The sequence below is a fragment of the Prionailurus bengalensis genome, chromosome B3 (genome assembly GCF_016509475.1).
Source record: "Prionailurus bengalensis isolate Pbe53 chromosome B3, Fcat_Pben_1.1_paternal_pri, whole genome shotgun sequence".
Classification (NCBI taxonomy): Eukaryota; Metazoa; Chordata; class Mammalia; order Carnivora; family Felidae; genus Prionailurus; species Prionailurus bengalensis.
The window spans coordinates 139,763,828-139,783,692 of record NC_057355.1 but is presented as its reverse complement, the minus strand read 5'-3'; the positions used below and the strand labels follow the sequence as shown (position 1 = coordinate 139,783,692).

General features: G+C 44.4%; 1 protein-coding gene across 15 annotated transcripts in view; it reads right to left on the bottom strand.

The window, feature by feature from the left end:
- The window catches only part of PAPOLA (poly(A) polymerase alpha), a 62,174-nt gene extending 49,670 nt beyond the window's left edge, over positions 1-12,504 (bottom strand). For 8 of the 15 annotated variants that reach the window (XM_043556974.1, XM_043556981.1, XM_043556979.1 and 5 more), the window contains exon 1: positions 12,250-12,504. In XM_043556974.1, the coding sequence (XP_043412909.1) occupies positions 12,250-12,257 (8 nt within the window). In that variant the 5' untranslated portion in view covers positions 12,258-12,504. Of the gene's footprint in view, positions 1-11,837; positions 11,969-12,249 lie in introns of those variants that run through there. The other 7 variants (XM_043556973.1, XM_043556984.1, XM_043556976.1 and 4 more) reach the window with 5 other exon arrangements.
- Between the last annotated feature and the right edge of the window lie 7,361 nt (positions 12,505-19,865).

The window sequence follows — 19,865 nt, the reverse complement described above, 5'->3', positions numbered from 1 at the left end:
TGAAACTAGCATAGGACTATAGGTTGCTTATTTCAGCTATATATTTATTTCTAAAGTTTAGACATCTGACTTAATCAGTACACACTGAAATATCAACAACCACTAGGGTACATGATTGTAAAGCTAACTCAAATAGTGTAAGTATATAGTATGATTTGTTAACTTGTTTTGTGCCCATATATCCGAAGTCTGATCAATCTTTGTACAAATCATACGAATAACCATTTCAAGTCAGTGAGGAAAGTATGGAATATTCAAATGGGTTCGGTTGCTCATTGTAAAATGTATATTTCAGATGCCATTATTTCAAAATATTGAAAAATTAGAGATACTTCAAAGTTAAAAAAAATTAAGAACACTATTTTCAGAGCCATGCTTAAGATACACAAAACTCAAAAATACACAAAAAGATTTACCTACGTAAAAATATTCTAGCTTTTATATAACAAATGTATCATAAAGTTTATGCATTATGACTCCGCATAGGTTGCATGTATTTTCCTCATCAGCTAAAAAGTTTCACTGCAAATCAGACAAGTAAATCAGGACAAACATTTTTCTGTCAGACTGCAGAAAAACAACGATATACATCTGGTAAAAATGAAAGACTTACTATAAACCTACAATATTGGTAATGTTGTAAGAAAATGAGCACTCCTCACAATCACAGAGGAAGTGAACATCATCTTAAAAAGCAATATGGCAATGTTCATTAAAATAAAAGATGCATGTATCAACTTTAAAAGTTTGTATCCAGGGGCGCCTGGGTGGCTCAGTCGGTTAAGCACCCGACTTCGGCTCAGGTCATGATCTCGCGGTCTGTGAGTTCAAGCCCCGTGTCGGTCTCTGTGCTGACAGCTTGGAGCCTGGAGCCTGCTTCGGATTCTGTGTCCCCCTCTCTCTCTGGCCCTCCCCCGTTCATGCTCTCTCTGTCTCAAAAATAAATAAACATTAAAAAATAATAATAATAAATAAAAATAAATAAAAAAATAAAAAAAGTTTGTATCCAGCAACTTCACCTTTAGCAATACTAGGGATACCAGGACACAAGACTCAAAGAAAAGGCCCTGAAATTGTGAGACATGTTCTCTTTAACTCACAACACAGTTTTAGTATATGAAATAGAACATAAAAATCCAAATTTCCACCCACTTTAGGATAGGGGTACAATGGATTATAAGACAGGCCAAATATGGGTCCAAACTCCTGTACAGCAACAATAAACTTGAAATGAACAGTGTCTATCCCAGGGTTATACCCTATGGGGGGGGGCGGGGGATGCTTGGTATCTAAATACCTCCTTGACCCCACAGCTTCCGGAATTTGACCTTCCTCATAGGAATAATACAAAAAGATATCCAAGGCTGTTCGGTGGAGCACTGTATACAATGCACTAACTGGAAACCACCTAAATATCTATTAACATAATATAGGACTGATTAATTGCACTACATTCTTACAATGTAATACAATGCCATATAAAAAGAAAAAGGTGATTATTACACGTAGTAGCATGCAAAAATGGTCACACTATATCAGGTGAAATAAACTGTGGAATATAATTATGATAATAGGATTTATTGAAACCTCAATATATTCCAGGTAGCGGGTCAAGTACTTTACAATATTCCCAATTGTTCCTAGCAACTCTACTGTATCTGTCTCCATATTACAGAGGAAGAAAGTAGGGGCGCCCAGGTGGCTTAGTTGGTTAAGTGTCAGACTCTTGATTTTGGCTCAGGTCCTGACCTCAAGGATTCAATTCGTGTGACAGTTGGGCTCAGCGCTGACAATGAGCTTGCTTGGGATTCTCTCTCTCCCTCTCTCTGCCCCTTCCCTGCTCACGGTCGGTCTCTCTCTTTCTCTCTCTCTCTCTCTCTCTCTCTCACTCAAAATACATAAACATAAAGGAAAGGAAAGAAGAAACAAACAAATACACCGGCTTACCTAAATTCACTGGGCCAGGATAAGAACCCAGGCATTTAACTATAATTGTAACCTTTATGCTGAGTTGTCTTTACACATCTTTCACAAAACACAGTTTTATATATTGAAAAAATTTATTATGTCTATAAACGCATAAAAACACACCAAAAAGAACTAAGATAGAATTTCACTTTGCACTTTCTAAAGGTTTCAGCACTGTGAAATTATTTTTAAAAACAAATTTAATGATGTCCTACAAAAGGCAAAATCATGTAATTCTACTATTCACCATAAAATTAAGTTAGTGATAGTAAGAAGACCAAAATCATCCCCTAAAATTTTTCCTGGCAGCAAGGAACACCAAGCAAATGTTTAATTGAAAACAATAATTAGCATTTTGATTATTAGATTTTTAAAATCAGTTTATGCTAATCAAAGCACATTATTTTAAAGTGAAATAAACAAAGTTTCAAAAAACGGATTTTTCATAGGGCATGTGGGTGCCTCAGTCAGTTAGTCGGACTTTGGTTCCAGTCATGATCTCGGGGTTCAATGGTTCACACCCCTACATCCGGCTCTGTGCTGACAGCTCGGAGCCTGGAGCCTGCTTTGGATTCTGTGTCTCCCTCTCTCGCTGCCCCTCTCCCACTGCGCTTCATCTCTCTCTCAAAAATAAATAACATTTTAAAAAATGGATTTTTCAGTGCAATACTTTGATTAGAAATAGTAAATACAAAGAAAATCATGCTCCATTTTCTTGCTCCAAAAAACTGCTAAAGCGTTCAAGTTTATAAAACTTTGTATCAATCCAGTTTTTCTAAAAGCTTCTTTTTCTCATTTACCTTAATTTTGCCAGAAAGCATAGTATTTATTAGGCTGAATTTACTGAATTCCTAAATATGTTATGAAATACAACACTAAAATCAGGAATATAAAAATTGTCTCTGCTCTGGGTGACAATCTCAAATTTGGTCTGGGATCCTTAAAAAACAAGTGCAAAGTAAAAGCTTAAAATAAATACTACAGAAACAAAGAATCGAAGCTATGCCAAAGAAAATCGTTAAGGAGGTGTGTGCACTCTGAATGACTTTGATGGGGTGGGGGGAGGCAGTCTAGGCAGATGACGAACACAGAAAAGGAAAGGAAAAGTCACCAATGGTGTTTTCCCAAATGGTTAATGTGTAATGACTGCATCCCAATTTAAACAAAGCTCATACTACTGATGAATCCCTGCTTCCTCATACTGAGCATGTGGAATATGTTATGGCGTATGGTACGAACAAAGTCAACTGCCTCCAAATCCAAAGCTACTAGCCAATAGAAAACACTTTAGCATTTCTTCCTAGTTTTAGTTATTTGAGCTAAAATCGAAAGCTTAACTTGTTTAATAGTCTTCTTTGGAAGCAATCGGTAAATCACGAAAACTTACTCAACGTAACATTTCACCACAGTGTGATTTGCTGTAAAGAGGCTTTAGCCTTAAACATAACAAAATGTGCCCATCCGGATTACACAGGAAGAAAAGGACACCAGACAGAAAAGGAAAAAGGGATCTTTCTAAAATGTCTCAATGTGCACTCAATATTAATCCTTAGCAGAAATATTACAATTACTTTCACAAGAAGTCTAATGTGGAATGCTTTAATTTTTTTTAATTTAATTTAACTTTTTTTTTTTTTTTTTTTTAGAGAGAGAGACAGAGAGAAAGAGAGAGCATGGGAGAGGCAGAGACACAAAATCCGAAGCAGGCTCCAGGCTCTGAGCTGTCAGCACAGAGCCCGACGCGGGGCTCCAACTCATGAACCATGAGATCATCATCTGAGTCAAAATCGGATGCTTAACCGACTAAGCCACCCAAGCGCCCCTAACATTGAATGTTTTGATTTTAGTAGTAGCTTAGTCAAGCATACAGACAAGACAATGTACTTGATCACTAAGAAATTATACTAAGAATCACTAATTTATCTGCCATGTGTTCTTTGTGAAGCGGTACCAAACATATCTAGGACTACTTGTTATGTTCTTAAAATATGTATTCCAAGTGAATCAGCCAATATTTAGTAAGTACAGGGTCCAGTAAGTTCATGCTCAAGGGACTAAATTATGATGAATCCCAAAGGCAAACTTTGGAAATGCAAGGCTGATTATGCAGGTACTTGTTACTCAATTATAATAGCCAAGTTATTCTTCCTTCCTAAGGGCACCTCCGACTGCCTTCTTGCCCCCTCTCCCAACAGACTAGGAGAAGTAAAAAAAAAAATAGCCAGACCTGGGACACCTGCATGGCTCAGTCGGTTGAGCATCCAAGTTTGGCTCAGGTCACGATCTCACAGTTTTTGAGTTTGAGCCCTACGTCGGGCTCTGTGCTGACAGCTCAGAGCCTGGAGCCTGCTTCAGATTCTGTCTCCCCCTCTCTCTGCCCCTCCCATGCTCACATTCCATCTCCTGTCTCTCTCTCTCTCTCAAAAATAAATATAAAAAAAAATGTTTTTTTAAATAACCAGACCACAGTACTCATGCATCAGTTTTCCAAGTACAACTTGAAAATGAAGACAATGTAAATATAACAGAATTTGAAAAAGTATAAAGATGTATTAGAAAAGAATAGTCAAAAATATACTGTTGGGGCGCCTGTGTGGCTCAGCTGGTTAAACTTCTGACTCTTTTTTTTTTTTTTAATTTTTTTTTTTCAACGTTTACTTATTTTTGGGACAGAGAGAGACAGAGCATGAACGGGGAGGGGCAGAGAGAGAGGGAGATACAGAATCGGAAGCAGGCTCCAGGCTCTGAGCCATCAGCCCAGAGCCTGACGCGGGGCTCGAACTCACAGACCGCAAGATCATGACCTGGCTGAAGTCGGACGCTTAACCGACTGCGCCACCCAGGCGCCCCTAAACTTCTGACTCTTGATCTCAGCTCAGGTCATGGTCTCCCGGTTAGAGGGATGGAGCCCCCGCTGTGCTCTATGCCAACAGCACAGGGCCTGCTTGGGATTCTCTCTCTCTCAAAATAAATAAACTTAAACATATATATACATATAAGTTCACATATATAATCATAGTTTTATAGTACATACTATATAATATATAGTATTATAACAGTATTATAACACACATAGGTACTTATACATAGAAGTGTGTGTGTGTGTGTGTATAGTCATAGCATAAAACATTAACTGCAGGAAATACAAAATGTTTTTGATGACCAAAATGACAGGAATACTATTCTTAACCCATAAACTGTAAAAGCCATCATAAAATGCCAGAGCTGATTTCTGGACAAAGTATAGATGGAATATAAATTTGAAAGATAATTCTGTGACAGAAGAGGAAGAAAATAAAGCTACCTAGCAAAATCCCTACACTTTTTCCTTTCCCAAATCCTTAAATTTCCACAATTGAGAATGTTATATAATTCTGAAGACCTACAATTCAAGGATTAAAAAGTTAACACCTAGAAAGTTAGCTAAGCATCCCAATTCGGGCAAGTTAAGATCTCACAGTTCATGGGTTCGAGCCCTGGGTCAGGCTCTGGGCTGACAGCTCAGAGCCTTGAGCCTTCTTCAGATTCTGTGTCTCCTTCTCTCTCTCTGTCCCTCCCCTGCTCATGCTCTGTGTGTCTCAAAAATAAACAAACATAAAAAAAAATAAGTAACACTTTCCACAGAAGGCAGTCGTCACAAAATAGGAGCCTGTAGAGTGGTAAAGCTGTATGTAGCTTTAAATAAATAACACTAAAAACACATACTAAGATCTTAGCTTCTGTAGTATATTATAGTTTATGTATAATACACAAATACAATAAATACATGTCGGCAGTAAAAAAAATTTGAGGTTCAAATATTCTACACGCAAGAAATACGATCTTGAAAATTAACTCTACTTAAGACATCTGAATAGATCCCAACTGAGCTGATCAAACAGTTTCTGAGGAGATGGTATAGTACCAGAATGAGAACAGAACACGGAACCCAAAGCTGAATTAAGTCCCAATTTACAATGTAAGCACCCTTAAGATCCTGGATAAGTAACTACTTCAAGCCTCAATTTATTTATAGGGAATTAATACCTCCTGGAACGTTGCTGTTCTGTGAATCATAAACTGAGAATGTGCAATTATTTAAAAGCTACCGAATAATCAGAACAATGAACATACAGAATAAAAAACATGCCTCCCACCCCATCAAAATGGGAAATAGCTAGGAATCCAAATGGCTTCATTCTGGCCAGAAAACTTTCACCTCTGGAGGTGGGAATGATCAGGGAAGAGGAACTGATTTACTCAATTCTCACACCTTATCTCCTAACTTCCCCATCAAAAAGCATGAATTGAAAACAGGCCTAAGGTAAAATACCACATTTCAAAACCACAGTCAACATTTATTAGGCAGCAAGCAATTCATTAGAAAAATCTCGAAATCCTAAAATCTGAAAACCAAAATCTCTCCAAGTTAGAAGTTATCTTCCCTAGGGGTGCCTGGGTGGCTCAGCCGGTTAAGTGCCCAACTTCAGCTCAGGTCATAATCTCACGGTTCATGGGCTGGAACCCTGCATCGGGCTCTGTGCTGACAGCTTGGATCCTGGAGCCTGCTTCAGATTGTGTGTCTCCCTCTCTCTCTGCCCCACCCCCGCTCACAGTCTCTCGGTCTCTCAAAAATAAACATTAAAAAAAAAATTTGTTTTTAAGTTATCTTCCCTAAAGGTTATCTATGCATTGTTTCCCAGGACAACAAAAAAGTCTTTAAACCACTGTGTCCATCCCTCCAGACTGCCCAAAAGCCACCCAGAGATGCTACAATGGCACTGCCATTGGAAACAGCAGACGGGAAGCTATTAGCTGTTGCTGTACAGCAGCAATTTGTAAGTTCTCAAACTTTCTGGTTACAGACTTCTTTTATAAGTCTTAAGATTTACTGAGGACCCCAAAGAATTTTTGCTTATATGGATTATGTCTGCCAATATTTACTGCACTGGAATTGTAACTGGGATATGTTTTTTAATGTTTATTTAAGTAGCAAGAAACCTATTACACATTAACATAATTGTTTAAAACTGTTCTCCAAAACAAAAAATTTAGTGAGACAATCCCACTATTTTATATTTTTGCAAGACTCTTTAATTCTGGCTCAATCAAAGACAGCTGGATTCGCCTATCTGCTTCTTCATTTAATCCCTTTGATAGGTTGTTCTGATAACACACCTATGAAGAAAACCTGGCATCACACCATCCTCACTGGAGAAGAGTATCTTAACAGCTTTTTAAAAAAATTGTGGATATTCTTCTTTGATACTACACCAAAACTCCACAAGTGGTAACTTACGAAAGATTACGGTATGAAAGCTCAAACTATTATCAATAAACCACCTGTACTCTAATGTATTAAAATCCATGAGTCTAGGGGTGCCTGGCTGGCTCGGTCCGTGCAGTGTGCCACTCTTGATCTCAGGGTTGTGAGTTCGAGCGCTCTGTTGGGTGTAGAGACTACTTAAAAATAGAATCTTAACAAAAAAAAAATCCATCGGTCTACCCTGTCCTTTGAATGAACTTTTTGCCAATGTACAATTTTATTACAACAAAATTATGCAGATCTTCCAAACGTTGACACATTACACAAAATTTTAAAAACTATCGTTAATATCACCACCAATCTAGTCAGAAACATTTTTTTTAATTTGGGGAAAACTGTCAAGCTCACGATGACACAAACAAGATTTCCAAAATTCTAGCTTTTGTCACAAAGTTCAAATTTATCATTTGGCCACCAAAGCTGTCAGCTGTTTTCCTTAAAGAGACAGGATCACTTCACGGTCAAGTTAAACGTCAAAACCCATGGTTCATCATCTGTTTTTTCAGATAAAAGAGCTCTGTGAGGAAAAACACTAGTGCAGTTCACAAATCAATCATACGTGTGCAACTTTTTAGTATACATGTGTACTTCCTCTGTTACCACGGCATCTATAAGACATAAACTTGTGTCAAGATTAAAATGAACGTGTTTTACCGTTTCATCAAGAAATTTTGAAATGTACGTGTGTGATGAAGAAATGTAAGACCTTCTAGTACAATATGGTGCCTCTCTCTGCCTTGATTTTTCCTAAGGCACGAACATTCCCCACTAGAGCTTTCGCACCGTCAACGCAAATGTCAATAGAGTGAGAGACATAACATTCCAGCACTATTATGAAAATAATTTGAATCTTATGTACTCCCTAAAAGGATCTCACAGACACCCCTTCCCCCAGCTCCCACTGTGAGAATCGCTGGTACTACCTACCATCCACCAGGTGGCCCCCGTTCTATCCATTAGAACTTCATGAAACTTTTTGACAGTCCCCAATAGGTGGGAGAAAAGCTATGGTCTCCCCCAAATCTTGTTAAATATCTCCTCCAGGGGGCGCCTGGGTGGCGCAGTCGGTTAAGCGTCCGACTTCAGCCAGGTCACGATCTCGCGGTCCGGGAGTTCGAGCCCCGCGTCAGGCTCTGGGCTGATGGCTCAGAGCCTGGAGCCTGTTTCCGATTCTGTGTCTCCCTCTCTCTCTGCCCCTCCCCTGTTCATACTCTGTCTCTCTCTGTCCCAAAAATAAATAAACGTTGAAAAAAAATTAAAAAAAAAAATATTATCTCCTCCAGTAACTTCAACAACATTCTCTAAATGTTTTATGAATGCTAGGCCACTGACAATGGTTACTCTCCTCAAAATCTTTTTATTGTAAGTGTGATAGCCAGAACTGAGCTCGTGCAAATAATGATCTGCCCATCACAGGGTAGGGCAGAAATCAAAATATAGTTTCCAGAGGGCATTATATTCTATTAATGCAATGGAAGAACCTTGCCAGGGTACATATGCAACATCTAGAGACATTTTTGGTTGTCACTACTGGAGAGATGGGGGCTGGGGCTCCCGAAATCCAGCAGGTTGAAGCCAGGGATGCTGTTAAACACCTTACAACAGGGGCGCCTGGGTGGTTCAGTCAGTTGAGCGTCCTATTTCGGCTCAAGTCATGATCTCATGGTTCATCAGTTTGAGCCCCGCGAAGGGCTCTGTGCTGACAGCTCAGAGCCTGGAGCCTGCTTCAGATTCTTCGACTCCTTCTCTCTCTGCCCATCCCCCGCTTGTGGCTCTGTCTCTCAAAAATGTATTGTAAAAAAAAAAAAAAAAAAAAATTGGGGGGCGCCTGGGTGGTTCAGTCGGTTGAGCGTCCGACTTCAGCTCAGGTCATGATCTCATGGTCTGTGAGTTCAAGCCCCGCGTCGGGCTCTGTGCTGACAGCTCAGAGCCTGGAGCCTGCTTCAGATTCTTCGACTCCTTCTCTCTCTGCCCATCCCCCGCTTGTGGCTCTGTCTCTCAAAAATGTATTGTAAAAAAAAAAAAAAAAAAAAAATTGGGGGGCGCCTGGGTGGTTCAGTCGGTTGAGCGTCCGACTTCAGCTCAGGTCATGATCTCACAGTTCGTGATTTTGAGCCCCGTGTAGGGCTCTGTGCCGACAGCTCAGAGCCTGGGAGATTCTGTGTCTCCCTCTCCCTGCTCCTCCCCCACTCACATTCTTTCTCTCTCTCTCAAAAATGAATAAAAACATTTAAAAATAAATAAATAAGCAAACAAACACCTTACAACACACAAGACAGACCCCTCCAAAGAATTATCTGGCCATAAATGTCAACAATACCTACCAGAGAAACACTGTATTGATGGATCCTAAGATTACCAAAATTTCTGGAAGCTTCATCACCATGGCTTTTTTTTTTTAATTTATTTGTTTTGAGAGAGAGAGAGAGAGAGAGAGAGAGAGAGCGAACAAGTGCACTCAAGCAGGGGAGGGGCAGAGAGAGAAGAATCCCAAGCAAGCTCTGCTCTGTCAGACCAGAGCCCTAACATCCCGGAACCATGAGATCATGACCTGAGCCGAAGTCGGACGCTTAACCGACTCAGCCACCCAGGTGCCCCATCACCATGACTCTTAAATTGGACCAGCCTTTCAAAATTACACATGCTATTACATATGCTTTTTAGACAAAACAGGAACACTTGTTCACAATGCTTTATAACGAACTTCAATACTCTTTGATTTAACCCATTCTGACAACTCACGTAAGGTCTATACACACTCCCAGCCACCCAAATTTAACAGGACAGGCATCCCTAAACTGCAAGTGGAAATCAAACAAGATCTAGTCTGAAATCACAATTCACAGCTTCAAAGAAATGAAATGAAAGACAGAGTGACACCAGAACATGAAAAACAAAGAAAGCCAATCAATGTGGAAAAAGGCGTATTTAACTAAGCAGTCTGGTCTTTCTGTTGTTTACTTAAATGTATACTACGCTTATGGTTAAAAATGAAAGGGACAGCTAATGAAAAGCTGGCCATATCGTTAGCATTTCAAAAAACACACTGGAAAGCTAATCATCCATGTATGAATCTGCTGCCTTAACTCTGTCTTCCATTTTATACATTTGAACTTACTTCCAAAAACATTTTTGCTCTGAGGTCTTTAAAGAAAACGTACACCTCCCTTCCTCAAAGAATGCTGGGGAAAAGTAGGTGTAAAAGTATTTTTATTTTCTAAAGAGAAAGACACAACTATGTTATTTCTAATTAAAACCTTTCAAGGCATACATTTCCTATCACTGACCAATTTGTAACACTGCCATGATTATCATAAAGTTGCTTTTCAAGCACAGCAATAAGACGTGAGCTAACACAAAGAAGTCACATGGCATCACTAAAAACATTTAATTGCTGATCTGGAAAATACCACAAAAATCAGTGCTCCTAGTGCCTCTTTCCACCATTTCATTAAAAGGATGAATGAATCAATTAACAGGGATCTTGCAGATTCTAAGATTTTAGGTCTGCATATTTAATTAAAACTAGCAAATATTCTCATTACAGAAATGTTGACAGGTCCTTTAAAAATGACAGGAGCGGGTGAGGAGCATGAAATTCTTTTTAAAAAGACTGTATAAAAAAGCAATAGACGTCTTAAAGCCTGTGTCAAAGTTAGGGCCTCGGCTGTGAAGAGACACACACGCACACAAGTACACAGACCTACAAACTTGTAAAACTAATCAGTGATATTTGCGAAAAAGAAATGGTCTTTACTTAAAAAAATAAAATAAAATAAATAAAATAAACCTGTGGTGCTGTATTCGGTGTCTAGAAATCAGAAGACCTTTATTTTGCATTTCAGTAAAACTTCCAGTGTCAATTACATGCTTCATTTGGGGACCACAAAGAAGAAAATTCAGTCTAGTCTCAGAGGAGCACTCTCACCCTCGAACCTTCATAAATGGAAGAAATGCAGTCTCACTATTTAGGCCTCGACACTGCTGTATATACGCAGAAAGGAAAAACAAACAAAACAAAACAACTGTAAGCGACTTCCGACCCCAACAATGAGCTCGCAAAGTACATCTCGTTCTTTGAAAGAGAAAGAAAACAGAAACTTTTTAAAACGCCCGACGAGGGAAGCAAGGGAGAGGACGCAGCCCTCGAGAGACCAGAAAGGCGGGGATGGACTGGCTTTAAGTCCACAAGGAGAAAAATTGAAAGCACCACTAGAGACGGGAGGGAGAAGGCAAGCAGAATGAATCCGACTGCCCCATCAAAACAAAACAGAGCAACACCTAACAAAACGCGCTGCGGAGGACACACACCCTGGCAAGTGCCCCTTCGCGGAGTGGGGAAAGCCTGGGGGCGGGGGGAGGGGGGGGGTCCAAACACCGAGCAAGCAAGGCTCGACGCTCGAAACTGCGCTTTTAGCTAGTGCTCGTGCAAGCTGGGACGTGGAAGTGGGTTAACTCTGGCGCACGATTTGGGCATCCTGGAAACGGGAGGAAGACAGGGACGCGGCGGAGGCAGACCAGGAAGAGAGCATCGAAACGAGCCTGGGAGACGCCGAGAGCGAACCTGAACCCCGTGTGCCGACCCCGCGACCAGCAGGGCCTTCCTTCCCCGCCGCCAGGCATTGGCTTTTTTGTTTGGTTTGGTTTGGTTTGGTTTCTCTTTTCCTTTTTTCGGACGGGGCGGAGAAGCGGGCGCAGTAAGGTTCGGGTTCCCCCGGCCGTTCCGGAAGGGGAAGGCCCCCGGCCCGACGGCCGCGGAGCCAGGAAGGGGTGGGGGGAAGCGGGAACCGAGCACTAGGGGAAGTGCGGCGGCGAGCGGGTGAGGAAACAGGAAGAGCCCCGTTCCCGCCTGCCTCCCGCCCCCCTCCCCGGGCCGAGGGCCCGGCTCTCGCGCCACCCCCTCCCCCTCCCCCTCCCCCCCGACGCCCCCAAGGCCCCGCCGGCGTGCTAGAGAAAACAGAATACAAATCACTCACAACGGCATCGTCTCCTGCGCCGGCACCGCCCAGTCACTTCCCCCCCGCAACCGCCGCCGCTGCCGCCCTGGGCATGATCCACTGAGGCGGGAGGGAGGGGGGGGCCTGCCTCAGCCCTGGGTCCAACCCCACTCCCGCACCGCTCCCGCCGCTTTAAGCGCTTCTCCTCCTTCCCCTTCGTCCTAACATGGCGCCCGAGCGCTACCACAGCAACGTTCTAGAACTGCTGACGCCGCCACGCACGCCGTGCGCGCGCCTGCGCCGAGGCCGCCCGGCCCCGCGCAGCCTCACGGGAACTGTAGTTCGTGAGGCGGCCGGCGGGCCGCCAATTTCCGCCCCGGGGCCGTCGCGCTTCCGCGGCGAGGGTCGGGGGTCTGGTGGGAGCGGTGCGGGAGGCTCCCGGCCGCGGGCCGTTCCTCGAGCGAGGACGCCGGAGGGCACGACGCGGACGCGGACGCGGCCCCGACGACTGAGGAAGGGCCCGAGCGCGAGGCTCCGCTTCCAGCGCATTGTGAGGTGCCGCCGTTCTCGCCGCCCGAGGTCGCGGCGGCCGCGCTTCCCCTCGAGCGGCGCTTGGCGGGGACCTAGGCGCCCACGGGTGTGCCGCGGGCCGCCCGAGCGCGCGGGGCTTAGGACGGGGCCGCTCGGGTCGGTGCCTTGGGTGGCCGCAAGTTGCTCGGCCTCTTCGTACTGTTCTGCCAGGCGACAGTAAGATCTGCCCCCGAGGCTTGTGGCGATTGCTGCGTGTGTTGGCGCCGGAGGGGTGCTTGGCACGGGCTGGTTGTTGGGACACTCCCCTCCCCTACTAGACCGGGGTCCCCCTAGGCGAGCTTTTCGGCTCCCCTGGCCACTGGAGTGTGTGCACGCAGGCGCTCAAGAAGTCTTTGTGGAATGAATCCGTTTGCGGGGCAGGACTGTGATGACGGCGAGTTCTGGAGCACGAGCTCATCGTTACAAACAAGTGGTGCCCTGGAACTTACCGATAAAGCTGCTGCACTTAAGTGGAAAGATCGCTGGCAGTAACCGTTGGGATTTTAGCAAGGACTGTGTTGTGCGGCCCTGATCTATCCCTGGGGGTGGGACCCGGGAGCGGACCCCTCCCTCCTCCCCCGGAGCAACGGTTGAAAGCAAAGTGCCTGAAGCCGATCTGATATTCCTTCCCTCTTCGAATTGGAATGCTATCAAAAGTGTCCCACCGAAGGCTTATGGAGGGTCGGGAAGGAAATAAATACGGGGAAGATGAAGTTCTAAATTATTTAAGTAGATTAGTAGTGGACTCCTGGAGCCTGGGGAAATTTGGCAAAGGACTTCCCTGTTTTCACAGGACATCTGTCTAGCAGGAGGAGCCATCTAGGGCTAAAGGCTCAATGGGAGAAGCCCAGGACCTAAACCTGCAATCTCCGACACCATAGTCGTTTGTCACCTGTGACTTTTGAGCCCTGGGAATGAGGCTAGTTCATTTAAGATGTTCTGTAAGTGCAAAATACAGATTTCAGGGGTCTTGGAACAAAATCATGAGATACCTAACTGATACTTATTATATTCATTACATACTGAAATAGTATTTTGGATATATAAAAAAAAATCGTTTAAAATGAATTTCATCTGTTTGTTTTTAAAATGTGGCTACCAGGACATTTTAAATTCTGTGCGTGGCCCTCATTTCTATTGAACAGGGCTGATTGGGAGACGGACTTGAACTTGATTCTCAATTCTACTTACTCCCTTACCCTCTTGTCATCAAGGTGGTTTGGGTTGAGGGCCCAGTAGCACACCCGTCCTTGAAAGCTTGCAAATTTGAGATCCATGGGCGCCTGGGTGGCTCAGTCGGTTAACTGTCCGACTTTGGCTCAGGTCATGATCTCACACTTGGTGAGTTCGAGCCCCGCATCGGGCTCTGTTGCTGACAACTCGGAGCCTGGAGCCTGCTTCGGATTCTGGGACTCCCTCTCTCTCTGCCCCCCCCCCCCCTCTCAAAATAAATAAGTAAACTTTTAAGAAAAAAGGTTAGGGGCACCTGGGTGGCTCAGTCAGTTAAGCATCCAACTCTTGGTTTCAGCTCAGGTCATGATCTCCTGGTTCGTGAGTTCTAGCCCCGCATCGGGCTCTGTGCTGACAGTGCAGAGCATGCTTGGGATTCTTTGTGTGTTCCTCTCTCTGCCCCTCCCCTGCTCACTCTATCTCTCTCTCTCAAGATAAGTTTTTTTTAAAAAAAAAAAAAAAAAGGTAAAGAAGGGACTGATTTCAGAGAGATTCAGGAGATGTAGTTAATCCTGAATGTGAAAGGTGAGGGAGGGGAAGAAGACACATGATTTCAAAGGTTCTAGGGAAGGTGACAGAACGGAGGGAGAAACAGGAGGATGATTGGGAGACTGCACAAGGTCACGAGAGTACTTTGGTAGGAGTTTTTTGAAACGCCGGTGGGACCTTTAGAAATGTCTACCAGGCGATCGAAAACACGTCTCAGGAGCTGAGGAGAGAAGCCAGGGCTGGAGATAAAGATTTTAAACTCTGAAAGCAAGAATTGGATCTCGGAGTTCTGTTTCAGCTCAGCATGTTAGGAAGCGCCTTACACACACCCAGTAACTACAGTCTAATCCACCCGAAAGTTCACACGTGTGTGATAAGCTAGGTGATCCCATATCCCCAATGTTTAGGACCCACTTAAGGACCTAACTTGAGCCAAGCAGAGGGGACAGTCCGATAGAGCCAGTCTCCAGTGTGCTGGTGGAGGCAGTAACCCTGCCGTTCGTCTTTGCCTTGTCCTCCGAGCCCTGCCCGGTCCTCCAGCTGCCACCCCATGGCTGCGGCCCTCGCCCTACCACAGTGCCTGTTTCTACTCGCTGCTCAGATGGGGGAAGACGTCTTCTGGTTCTCCTAGGTCCACAGTACATTCCAGTTTAAGAAATGCACAGAAATGGGAGGGGGGGGGGCGCCTAGGTGGCTCATTGGGTTAAGCGGCCGGCTCTTGATTTCAGCCCAGATCATGATCTCATGGTTCATGAGTTCGAGCCCTGCATCGGGTGCAGAGCTTGCTTGGGATTCTCTCTCTTGCTCCCTCTCTCTGCCCCTCCTGCATTCTCTCTCTCTCTCTCACTCTGTCTCATAATAATAAATAAATAAGGAAACCTAAAAAACTGCACAAAAATGTTTTTGAGAGCAGAGCCTCTTGAACTACTGAAACTAGCTAGATTTTTTTTTTTCAGTGTCATTTAGGAGGTGGCAATTGGAGATGCTATGTTGATATGGAGGTTTTTTATCCCATTAACAAACTACAATGATTCATTTGGCTACTAATGGTGCATAAGTTTTAAATTTTTTTAACCAAGATTAACCAGATTTATGAGTCACTAAAGTAAAAGTAGTAACATAAACACTTTCATCTAATGAGTATTGTACACTTGAGCTGTATTTTCTTTAAATTCTTTTCTTTTAAAATTTCCTGTAGGTGTTGATTAGTTTATGTGGTTTTATTTATTTATTTATTTATTTATTTATTTATTTATTTACATTTATTCATTTTTGAGAGACAGAGCACAAGCAGGGGAGGGGCAGAAAGAGGGAGACACAGAATCCAAAGAAGCAGGCTCCAGGCTCCGAGCTGTCAGCACAGAGTCTGATGCAGGGCTCAAACTCACAAACTGCAAGATCATGGCCTGAGCCGAAGTCGGACGCTTAACCGACTGAGCCACCCAGACGCCCCCTAGTTTATGTGTTTTCTAAATGTTTGTTTATTTTGAGAGAGAGAGAGAGAGAGAGAGCGTGCCCTCCCAAGTGAGCGGGGTCGGGGCAGAGAGAGGGGGAGACAGAGTCCCAAGTAGGCTCCCCGCTCTCAGCGCAGAGCCCGAAATGGGGCTCGAACCCACAAATCCTGAGATCATGATCTGAACTGAAAGCAGGAGTGGGTCACCCAGGTGCCCCCATTAGTTTATGTTTTAGAGACCATGTCCCCCACCATTTGCATGAAAGGAAGAACCACAGTAGCATGTTGATTATAACTGGCCCCAGACCTGTGCCTCCTGGAGTCCCTGTCTTTGGTCAGCAGCAAGATGGTCTTCCACACTGAAGCAAAATCGCCAACCCATCATCAACTCCTATCCATCGAATCCATCAGAAATCACCCCCTGCTCCATCCCCTCCGCCACTGTCTCGTCTGGCTTGGATGATTGTGGCAGTGCTTTCCTTCTGGTCGTTCTCCAGACAGCAGCTGGGCTTTGAAAGCATAACTCAGCTTTTATGACGCTCCCACAGGAAACCCAGTTTAATGGCTTCCCATTGCTCTTAGAATAAAACCAAACTTGACTTACAAAGTCAAGGGGCGCCTGGATGGCCCAGGCGGTTAAGCCTCTGACTCTTGATTCCAGATCGAGTCATGATGTTCTGGTTCATGGGCTCCATGCTGACAGTGCTGAGCCTGCTTGAGATTCTCTCTCCTTTCGGCCTCTTCCCCCACCTCTCTCCCTCCCTCCCCCCCTCAAATAAAATTTAAAAAAACAAAACAAAATGGAAAGTCAAGCCAAAGTGGCTTACAAGGCCTTTCGTGATCTGGCTCTTAATTTTTCCCTCTAACCTCATCTCAGGCCCCACCCCTTTCCTCACTGTGCCTCAACCCTACCGGCCTCTATTCTTTCCTTAAACATGCTCAGCGCCTTGCTGCCTCGGAGCCTCCATGCTTGTCCCCTCTGCGCTGCCGCCCTGGCCCTTCCCGCAGCTGGCTTGTGCTCAGCCTGTCAAAGCCCAGTGTCACTGCCTCCTGGACGCCTTCCCGGACCACCTCGTCTAAACTGCTTCCTTGCATTATCATCCTTCTTGCATAACCGGCACTTCCTTGCTAATTTTCTTTATTTTTTTTATTTTTTTTAATGTTTATTTATTTTTGAGACAGAGGGAGACAGAGCGCGAGTGGGGGAGGGGCAGAGAGAGAGGGAGACACAATCCGAAGCAGGCTCCAGGCTCTGAGCTGTCAGCACAGAGCGCGATGCGGGGCTCGAACCCACGAACCCTGAGATCATGACCTGAGCCTAAGTCGGACGCTTAACCGACTCAGCCACCCAGGCGCCCCATCTAATTTATTATTATGTATTCTGTCATCCTCACTAAAATCTAAGCTCCATGAAGATAGCAGCCCTGTGTTGTTCAAACTACCCTAAGCCCAAAGCATTAAAACAGTGCCTGGTGAATATTGGTACTTAAGAATCAGATTCTTTCTGGGGGCACCTGGGTGGCTCAGTCGGTTAAGCATCTGTCTTTGGCTCAGGTCATGATCTCACAGTTCGTGAGTTCAAGCCCCACAATCAGGCTCTCTGCTGTCAGCATGGAGCCTGCTTCGGATCCTCTGTCTCCCTCTCTCTGCCTCTCCCCTGCTCGCTCTCTTTCTCTCTCTCAAATAGACATTAAAAAAAAAAAATCATTTCTGATTCTTTAAAGACAACTCAGATTTGCCCAATATTTCCATTCAATTATTTTCACTTATGTAATTAATTAGGCTAAAACAAACAAAAACAGTGGGTAATTATCTTAGCATGAGCTGCCATAACAAAGTACCACGGAATTGGTGGCTTAAACAATAGAAATTTATTTCTCACAGTGCTGGAGGCTGGGAAGTCCAAGATGAAGGTGCCAGCGTGGCCAGGTTTTGAAGACACTCTTCCTGCCTTGTAGATAGCAGCTTTCTCACTGGGCCCTCACCAGGCAGGGAGGAGGGGAGAGAGAGAGGTGGTGTGAGGGAGGGGAAGGAGAGACAGAGAGCAAGGCCCTGGTGTCTCTTCTAAGGAGACTGGGCCCGTGGGTGCCTGGGTGGCGCAGTCAGTTAAGCTCCCGACTGTTGGTTTTTGGCTCAGGTCACGATCTTGCGGTTTTGTGGGTTCAAGCCCTATGTGGGGCTCTGCGCTGGCAGCACAGAGTCTGCTTGGGATTCTCTCTGTCTGCCCCTCCCCGACTCACACCGTGTCTGTCTCAAAATAAATAAATAGAAATAAACTTAAAAAAAAAAAATGAGATTAGTCCTATTGGATCATGGCCCCGCCCTTATGGGGTGGTCCCATTTAACCCTAGTCCTAGTTACTTCCTTAGAGGCCCCATCTCCAAATACAGTCACATGGACGGGGTTAGTGCTTCAACATACAGATCTGAGGACATTCATTCAATCCATAACAATGATCATCCCTGCTCGCAAACACCTAGAATGTAATGATACCTGTTCAATGATACTAGTTCTTTAGTGCTGTGTGACAATTTGCCACACATTTTAAACTACGGAAAACACACATTTATTATTGAACAGTTTCTGTGGGTCAGGAGTCTGGAGATGGCTTAGCTGGGTCCTCTGATTTGGCATCTCTAACAAGGCTTACATTCACGGTGGGCCCGGGGTCTCATCTGAAGGCTCGACTGTGGAGGCATTTACTCCCACGCACGTCTGTTGGGGAGATTCAGGTCTTGGAAGCTGTTGGATTGAAGGTGTCGGTGTCTTGCTGGCTGTTTGCGAAGGGCCCTCTCGGTTCTCAGCCAAGTGGGTCGGTCCGATGGAGCGGCTTGCTTTATCAAAGCACGTAAGCCCAGAAGGCAAATTCTGCTAGCGTGATCTCATGCGCAGTCTTGTGGAGCCTACGATTCGATGTATTCCGTTGGATAGAAGCAAGTCACAGGTTGCACCCACAGTCAGAGGAGATTACACAAAAGCACAAATACCAACAGGCAGAGATCATTGGGAGCCATCTCAGAGCCTGCCTTCCCTCTCAACTAAACTCACTTTGTATGACACCTAATATTGTGCCACACCCAAAAACACTCTAAATGATTTGAATGGCATTTTGATTCATTTCTATTTTTTCAATATAAAAGACTAGGGGTGCCTGGGTGGCCCAGTTCGTTAAGCGTCCAACTTCAGCTCAGGTCATGATCTCGTGGTTCATGGGTTCAAGCCCTGCATCGGGCTCTGTGCTGACAGCTCAGAGCCTGGGGCCTGCTTCAGGTTCTGTGTCTCCTTCTCTCTCTGCCCCCCCCCACTCACACTCTGCCCCCCCCCCTCAAAAATAAATAAACATTAAGAAGACTAAATTCCTTACTGGGAATTCAAATAGTATTTTTTTTCCTGAAGGGGCTGTAAGGAATTCTATGACGATGAACAGGTCTGCATTTTAAGGAGTTGTTTCGTTTGTTTTTGGCTTTTAAGGACACATGCTATACTTCACTTTAAAAAAAAAATTTTTTTTAACATTTATTTTTGAGAGACAGCATGAGTGGGTGGGGGAGGAGCAGAGAGAGAGGGGGACACAGAATCTGAAGCAGGCTCCAGGTTTTGAGCTGTCAGCATAGAGCCCAACACGGGGTTTGAACTTACAAACCGTGAGATCATGACATGAGCTGAAGTTAGACGCTTAACCGACTGAGCCACCCAGGCCCCCACTTCAGTATTTTTTCAAGGTAGAGCACCGGTTCCTTTTTAAAAGATTATTGAAGTCCGATTATACGGTAATCTGTACCAGTATGAAGCTTTTCATGCTTTCCCTCTCTGTAAGACTCCCTATTGACCCATATGAAATTTTTTTTTAAGTTTATTTATTTTGAGAGAGAGACAGAGCACCAGTGGGGGAGGGGCAGAGAGAGAGAGAGAG